General features: G+C 39.1%; 1 protein-coding gene across 1 annotated transcript; it reads left to right on the top strand.

Annotated features, from left to right (window-relative positions):
* The first annotated feature begins 9 nt into the window (after positions 1-9).
* Positions 10-3,062, top strand: mrpl24 (mitochondrial ribosomal protein L24). Its single transcript, XM_004549117.3, has 6 exons — positions 10-139; positions 387-573; positions 1,170-1,265; positions 1,697-1,800; positions 2,191-2,321; positions 2,663-3,062. The coding sequence occupies exons 2-6, from the start codon at positions 391-393 to the stop codon at positions 2,797-2,799; spliced, it is 651 nt and encodes a 216-aa protein (XP_004549174.1). The 5' UTR covers positions 10-139; positions 387-390; the 3' UTR covers positions 2,800-3,062.
* Positions 3,063-9,071: the final 6,009 nt, after the last annotated feature.

The following is a 9,071-nucleotide window of genomic DNA, read 5'->3' as shown; positions in this document are numbered from 1 at the left end:
CATACTGCCCACATATCGGTCAATTTAGCAACTGCGCATGCGTGAGGCCTGTTGCGACCCTCCTGTCCAGTAGGTGGCGCTACCGGTAGGTTCCTGTAGGTGTCAGCTCCGCTACATGTGTCATTGACATCAACAGAGGGTAAGTGATTTCTGCATGACGTTCTTTTATTGTATTTTAATACATCTACTTTTAGGGTTGTACTTAAAAAAAATTAGGCAGCAGTCTCATTTGTGAAATGTTTGTGTGTACGTAAACGGCGGCGAGTTAGCCGCTCTAGGCTAACGTTATTGATAGCATAATTCATATTAGCCTAGCTTGCGTTGCTCCTGTGTATGGCTGCCAGCCTCTTGGAAAAAAAACCTCAGCACCCTTGTTTGACTTGCAGCACAATGAGGCTGACCACTCTGCTGTCGATGGCAGCCAGGGTCATTGTGCCCAAAGATTACCGTTACGGCACCAACAGGCCGTGGACAGCCGCTGCTAAAAGGTTAAATCCACCGGGGAAGAGGAGGAGGAAGGTGTTTGTTGAGCCGATAGCGCCAGAGGAGTGGTCTGTGCTCAAAGGGGACACGGTGAGAAAACATTTTTTGGGACTCAGCTGTCAAGCTTTCATCTGACTCATATTGTGCAAATATTTTTCTTTATATTGATAGGTTTAAATTGTCTAATATTAAGTGTTTGGTGTAAAGCTTTCCAAAGTTTCACCCCACAATTGAGTGCTAATAGAAAAGCACAATATAAGAAGCAGTCCACTCACCATTTATATTCCCCCGTTGTTCTAAAACCAAGAAGAAACAGAGAGCTTTGCAATACATAGTAGAAAAAAACTATACAAGGCAACCGATAATGAGGATAATATTAAAATTAAGTCCAGTATGTGTTCATGTGATTTATCTGTATGTTGATAAAGTTTTAATCTGTAATACAGCTAATGCTAATAATGTTGTAATTACTTTGGTGTAGCCACAACTGATAGAGTCAGGAGAAGTAACATACATCTGTTGTAAACATGCATGAAAACTAATTTAGGAAAATTCAGTCAACGAATTGGTAAAATATTTTCTGGCCAAACCAGCAAAAGTGGTACAGTAACAAAAAAGTATATTCATTTTATTTAAAGTAGTAAATTTCCTACATAGAGTTTAAATGTTTGCTTTTGATTTCTCAGGTTGAGATTCGGAAAGGCAATGACAAGGGAAAGCAGGGGAAAGTTATCCAAGTCTTCAGACGCAGAAACTGGGTCATCCTGGAGGGACTGAACACAGTAAGGAAGTGTTGTTTATTTTTTTTAAATTTGTTTATTGAGAAATGCGCATTATAGATTTTGCTTTTGAAATGTAAGTTACATGCCTTTTATTGAGTGAGCATTGTGTAAGTGTTGGGAGAAGATGAAAGGCTATCTGTTTTCCTACAAAAAATTTTCAGCATACACTTGAACTGTCCTGGACATGATTACATTACAGATTTTTTCATTTCCCCCAAAATTATATTAGCTGTTCCATTTCTTTTTTAGCTCTTTTAAAAATGCTTCATACTTATCTCGTTGCTCCACCAGGTGGAGCCAGATGTCTGGGATGTGGGTGGTCAGGGTGTAGCTGCAGACAAAGCACACCATTGAAAGCCTTTTGGCATTCATCTGTTTGCATTTTGTGCCTTTTAAATGGGAGAACTGTGAACTTTTTTTTCCCATCGTAGCATCACAGGTATATTGGAAAAACTGCAGATTACCGTGGGACGTACATTGCCAGTGAGGCTCCCATCCTGGTCCGTGATGTTGCCCTCGTTGACCCCTCAGACAGGTATGCTGAACTCTGCCTCAGTCCTAACATCTGTTGCTATGCTTATGCAGAACCTTAAACTAGATGGACCACGGGTTAGTTCTCAGTCTTAGTTTGGCTCCTTAAAAAAAACAAATAAATAAATAGTTAATTTTTGTAACCGTAAGTGTTAAAACTTACAGCTGTAATAGATTTTAACATAAGATTTTCTAGTGAAAAAACAGCAATCTGTAATCTCTGTGCATCTGTACAATATTCTTTTCCTTTACAGCACCATTAAAATAATTGTGATAACACAGCAATCTAAAGTCAAAAAATAGTTCACCTTTTCTTTTTCCTTTTCCATTTAAATGCTCCTGCTCTTTGGCATTTTTCCAGACCAGTTTTAACTTACTGATCTCGATCTTACAGGAAACCCACCGAGGTTGAGTGGAGGTTCACAGAAGAGGGTGAGAGAGTCCGAGTGTCGCTCAGGACGGGGAGAATCATCCCGAAACCAGTTGTGGAGCGACGAGATGGCATTGTGCCGCAGCAGTGGAAAGGTAAGGGTCTGTGTGTGTGTAAATTTCAGTAGCCATTTTATCTCAGGGGTTGCTTAGAGTCGTCACATTAAGACCAGCTGTTGTTTATTTTTCCGCCTGTTCAGACTTCTGTTTTTAAGTGATCCAGTTTGACTGTTTTGAAGTGGAAGAAATATTTCTTTCTAAACTTGAACGCACATAGGCAGGACTGTTTTTGCTAGTGCAGAACCAGCACACTATTTATTTCAAGTTCTTCTTGTGTGAAACTAAAAGTCTTCTGTTTGTCCAACAAAGTGATAGAAGTGTCTGATGATTGAAAAAATAGTTGGTGTCAATTGAAACGATGCATTCTGCTTTCACAGATGGACCTAAAGATACCAGTCCCGAAGATGCTCTTGAAAAGACATACATACCATCTCTGAAAACCCTGGAGGAGGAGGTCATGGAGAAACTCGGTATCCAGGAGAACAGGAGGCACCGAACGTCCTACTGGTACTGACCAGACAAATCAGAGACACTTAGCCTCCCCTTTGTGCTGACCAGTTTTCACAGGAGCTCTGGAGATACCTTGTTCTGGAGTTGAGCAGAAGGTCAGGTCAAACAGAGACTGTGAAGATACCAAGTGGAGGCTGTACGGACTCTTAACAAACTGCTGCACCATGAAAATGATCTGTAAACAATATGAGGAAGTGAAGTCAGACTGCAGTTCACTTAGGTGTCCCTTTGTTTCTTTATAGTGTTGTGAATAAATGTCAGACTAAAGTGTTTGCATTTTCATGTGGAAAATCACAATCACGGGGTGCAAAGTTTAAAGATTTCATACAAAAAAAACCCAATGATCCTTGTTGCCCATTTTAAGTTTGTGTCAAACTTGTTTGGATACAAACCTATGAGGTAATAATATTAGTGTTTAAGACACGCTCCCTCGTGTGACTAAAAATCAGTTTATGCAGATTTTCAACAGTCAAAGCTAATGATTAGCCAATTGGCATCATGGGTGGGACAACTGATGTTGTCGAGCTTAAATGAAGGATGAGTGATAACAGAAGCACAGACAGTAGAAAGGGAATTCTTGTAGCAATTTGCTGAAACGTGCAAACATACATGAAAATGCAGTACATAAGACACAGTTTGTACAATTCTAACAAGCCCGAGTCAATGTTTTGTGCGACTTCCTTTATTCTTCAACACAGCCTGTTCTCCAAACTTCTTGAAGGACATTCAAAGCTCTTCTTTGGGTGTTGGCTGCCTTTTGTTCTGCTCTCTGTCAAAATGATCCCACACATCTTCAGTAATTTGGGGGTCCGGATTCCAGGGGAGGCCGAACCACGACTGATAGCGAAAGTTTATCTATCGAGGTATGCTTTTGCTGCATTGGGTTTGTGTTTGGGTCCCTTTCGACAGTCACTGTTGTCCTGCTCTTCTGACGTCCTCCATACACATTGATTTGAACCAAAACCTTTCATTTCCTAAGACCTGTTGCCATTGATTTTCGGTCCAGTTCTTGTGTAAGTTGAGATACCTCAGCCTTTTCTTTTCTTGCCGTTTCCCTTCTATCTGGTGAGGCTTCAGTGAACAACAGATTGATAAATTGAATGGCCAAGAGGTAAGTTGTTTATTTGTACAGACCACAATAGTTGGATCCCTTGAGTCAGATGCCTTTTTATCCTTGAATGATTCATAGGTCAGTGTTAAGTAGCTCAACAACCAAAAAAAAACACTTCTCTGAAAATAATTAGATACGAGGACTGAACTGAAAATGAGGGAAAAATCAGCCAAGGTCCAAAGAAAAACATTGAAAGACCTTTGGAAAGCCTGGAGAACTGTTTCTCAAGACCACTTTTAAAAATGTCAAGAAAATCTGGCTACCTAAAAGAAGAAACAATGTGCAGTTGAAGCACTTTTCTTTGCTCCCCTCGTACATGATTATGCTGACATGGCTACAGAACATAAAATCACATAAAACCAGGAACTTTGGTGTTGAGCGATTGGGTTGAGAAAATCCCCTCCTTCATGGAAATGGCTAAAGTCATCACCAGAACATTTGGCACTGGTGCAAATTTCTATTATTTGCCAATAAAAATCTTTGAAACTTCTTAAATTGTTATGAATGCTCTTGACTATATCATAGAAAGAATAATATAAATGGAAACCAAAGCAGCTTATTGTAAGAAACACATTTTCTGCCACTGCTAAAACATCTGGCTCTGACTGTAGAGTCATTAACAGACTGGAGATGGAAACGCAAACCTTTTGCTCTTAGAAGCACAAAACATTAGGTAGATAATTAGTATCTAAAGCTTATTTATCATTTCAACTAAAAAGTGTTACATAAGCTTGAACAGGAGCCTTGCATTAGGAGAACAGCAGTGCTCGTTCACAGCAGGCTTCATACATACAGTCTAATGTCAGAGAAGCGACAGTACTCTGGCTTTTGGCAGCATTAATAACGGTGGTGGTTACAGTCTGCTTGGATGATTCGTGAGGCTGAAAATAGCCATATTATTTTACAGAAGCCCAGACACAGAGCTCTCCAAAACTGAAAACCTTCAGACAAATGAGTCTGTCTTTCCAAAGTGTCTGGACAACCATGTGGAGAAAGAAATGGCTCGTCAGGAGCCAACATGGACTGGGTAGTCTCAACAAAGTCCTCACTCACCTCATTTGACATTTTATGCACTGGCACTGTGTCACACCTGCGTTGTGTAACACTTTTTCATGTTTCAATTATGACCTCATTCGCGAACAACTGTAGAAACTGACAAAGGCAGAAAAAAAGCTTTGAAACATCTATTACAGTTTCTTCACTACTTACATATCAATATACTGGTTAAATTACCCCAATCGTGCTTAATCACATATACATGGTTTTAATTTGGTTATTTGTGATGTGGTTTAAGATGTTTAGCTAGCTTTTTTCTTCCTTAACCTCTCAGCTTATTACTACATAGGATTTGCCTCTTGCTGTAATGCTTTAACTGTAAGCTTAATTTGTTTATTACTAAAGCATTTCAGGCCCAACTGATGAGAAGGAGCAAAAACTTCATAGTACGTTGTTTTCTTAGCTACACTTTACACTTAGTACTTTCAAGATTAGGCTCAAAACGTTACTTTTTCAATTGGCAAATTAATGATGTTCATTTAATAAATAATGACACACTGTTCTCACCTTCATAAGCTGCTTTTATAGGTTTAAAGTATTGGTATCTGCAATACCTGGTATCGGATCAATATCAAAATCTGCAGTATCACACAGCACTAAATTTGGCTTCCCATCATTGCCCCTGGTTCCTTTTCCTGTTAAAAGGAAGTTTTTCCTTCCCGCTGTCGCCAAGTGCTTGCTCATAGGAGTGCGTTTCATTGTTGGGGTTTCCTTCTAATATTCTTGAGAATTTACCTTATACTATAAAGTGCTTTGAGGCAACTGTTGTTGTGAATTGGCGTTATATACGTTTAATTATTTGAACTCAATTGAAACGGCTTGTTTCAGACACTACATGAACTGAAGTGTTGCACCAAGATTATTTTGAGCTGTGAATCATGCAATGGTGCTCTCCAAGAGTCCAAGAGGAAAAATATGGAGCTGGAATATATGATAATAGTATAATAGGCCCCATTAAAAGAGCAGTCAGCCCAAACAAAAACAGTTACTTCAGTAAAAAATATCTTAGCATTGCTATAAATATCCAGAATTATCCTTATGAATAAAATCAGCTCTAGTTTTATCACTGATATATAAGTTTGGCAGCTTATGAAGCAAACGCAGTCTCTTTTTCCTCACTGGTTAACCACACATATTGATTTACTAAAAGACCAACTCGACTTGCTTCCAGAGCTCCAGCTGGCGAAGCAACTAGCGTCACTGCCAGGCATTGAAACAAAAAAACGATGTGTCACAGATAATATAATTGCATCAAAATTTCACAGTGGCTCTCCATACCCTAATTTTTGGTCAGTGCAGTCAACATCATGCAGAAAGCATGGCAAGTTGATGGTTTGGCCAGTTTGCGGGATGAGTGCAGCAGTTTTCCCAGACTCGTCCCTCCTGAACCGGTTTGCCTCTGCCGCTCTGCATCCAAGAGGGAATAAAAGCAGCCAGTCAGCGGAAACTGGGTTTTGAGGTTTTTTTTCTTTATGGGAGGAAAAATGATTCAAAGGCTCGTCGTCTTTCCTGTCATTTCATGAGTGTTGTACAGATTTTGCTCTGCAACTGCAGCAAGGTGAAGTAGAACCTCTATGCTGCTCCATTTGTCTGAACATTTTCCATTTACACTCACAAAAGCACATTTTTATGGGAATCTTAACTTCTGCAGGGGAGTTTTTTTTTTGTCCATCTTATAATTTGTGGTAAATTGACAGCTATGCTGGCAACCCAGTTAAATGAAACCACTGACATGACTCAAGCAGAATTAAAACTACTTTAAATAAACTGCATGGTGGGCTCTGTGTTTTAACTGAGTCACCCTTGCTGCTGAGCAACTTAAACTAATTAATCCCACCTGGTGGTGCAGGCTGTATATGAAAGAGTCACGTTCACCATCAGAGGTGTTACTGTTTGGCAGTCTAACAGGTCAGATTACATTAAAAGTGTCCAAAATGTGTCTTAAGCTTATAGATGCTGTAGCAATTGGGCACAAGCTGGTTAAAAATTTGTTTCCCAGAAAGATTTGTAACAGCTCAAACATCTGAAGACACTTTAAAACTAAATTTGAGTGCTGCTCTTGACTCAGTTGATGATCTAAGCTCAGCTACAATGTAATGATAGTGTCTAATTACAGGCTGGTTGTTTGAAGGCTGCTGGAAAATGTTAACGTTAGCTTGTATGCAGGTCTGAGGCATGGCACACATGCATGTTTAACTATGTTTGGTCTAATTTAGCTGGCTCCCAGTGGATTTTTGTGCATGAACTCAATATGTCACAATTAAGAGATGAAAAAGTCGGCAAAACACAGCTCTTCCTTCTCGTCTTGGGCTTTAATTTTCTCATCCATGCTTTGCTTTTAAGATGTTATGCTCATGTTAGCTGGGTCATTTAAATGCCGACCTTTAGTTCACAGAAAAAGCAGCTGCATATGTTTTATTTAGATAGCAAAACAGCATCTCAGCACATTCAACATGTTCTAGGAAATGTTCCTGCAGTTAAACGTATTTCATCTATGCAGAGATGCCAGTTAAAATGTTTAGAGGTAATCTAATGTAAACATCCCCCTCCAAATTCGTGTTGTAAGAAGATTTTTTTAGTATATGAGAGCCTAAAGAAATCATTTGTTACCTCTTTAACTCCTTGTCTGAATTCAGTGTAGTCTAAGTGGGAGTGGTGTAGACTGAAGCTCACTCTGTTACTAACATTACATTATTAACCATCTGACGAGGCTCTGGCATCAGTGGTGGAAGAAGTAATTTCATCCTGTTGCTAAGTAAAAGTATCCAATAACAATGCTAACTCCTGCCAGTTTTCAGTGTTTATTGTTATTATTGATATTATTATTATAGGTAGAGAAGAATTGAAATCCTTTTGCTTGTTCAGATGTGGCAAATTTTACTTATATATATGAGTAGGTTTCACTTGTATGAGAATGTACATTTTGTAAAGTAGTCATTTGTTTTGTGTGTAAAATCTAAAAACTGATGTAGGAAACATATATATGGACACAAACACACACACAAAAAGAATAATAACCTTTAAATGTGTCATTTAAATGTTCTAATGCTGTCTAGAAACTGTGCTATTTTGGGCTGTCTCAGACAAAAGAAATCTGATGTGGAAAAAATTGTGGTTATTCCTTAGTCATGATTTCAGGACATGAGGTCATGTGAAGAAAGTTTTAGGACTAAACTGCACCCTTACTGCCTACATGGGAATTAGTAAGGTTAGCAGCAGACAGATACTGCTAATCAAATGCATTTACCATGCAATACTCAGAGAAACCCCAAGATCTACATCTCAGACTCTACAGGCCTAGGTTAGCATGTTAAATTTTAAAGTTAATGACAGCACAATTATAAAAAGACTGAAGCCTCTTCCAAGCATAGTTTAGGTTTGCAAAGTTCCATCTGAACAAACCGCAAGACTTCTGGAACAATATCCTTTGGACAGGTGATATTGAAGTGGAGATGTTTGGGCATTCACAGCACCGCATTTGGTTAAAACCAAACAGAATGTCACCACAAACCCTTAAACCAAATTCCAAGCACGGTGGTGGAGGCATAATGATTTGGGCTTGTTTTGCAGGACCTGGGCATCTTGCAGTCATTCAGCTGGCCATGAATTCCTCTGTATACCAAAGTATTTTATAGCCAAATGTGAGGCCACCTGTCCGACAGCTAACACTTGACCGAAACTGGGTCATGTAACAAGATAATGATTCAAAGCACAGCAGCAAGTCTGCAACAGCTTCAAATCTTCAGGACTGAAAAGACATTAAAGCTCTGTTTAGAAACAGCAACCCGATCAATTGAGGATCCACTCTGTGTTAAATCTAAATAACTTCATGAATATATTTCTAAAACAATTTTTAAATTGATTTTGTTTTCTTCAGCGATTGGTAAGTCCTTGTTTTGAGTATTCATCAATGAACTGCATACTTAAAACTTTGTTACAAGTAATGGCTGTCGAAAACCTAGTGAAATATAACATTCTTTGCCCACGCCCTGCCTGCATCTTCATTTCATGATTGTGTCACATTTGCCTTGACTCAGAGTGAGTCTCACTGCCTCAGCTCAGCCGCAGGTTTGCTGTATGTAGGATGGATTTCAGAACCTTAAGTGCCA

The sequence above is a fragment of the Maylandia zebra genome, linkage group LG22, assembly GCF_041146795.1.
Source record: "Maylandia zebra isolate NMK-2024a linkage group LG22, Mzebra_GT3a, whole genome shotgun sequence".
Lineage (NCBI taxonomy): Eukaryota > Metazoa > Chordata > Actinopteri > Cichliformes > Cichlidae > Maylandia > Maylandia zebra.
Note: the sequence above shows the minus strand (reverse complement) of the source record. Positions and strands in the feature narration are given on the sequence as shown.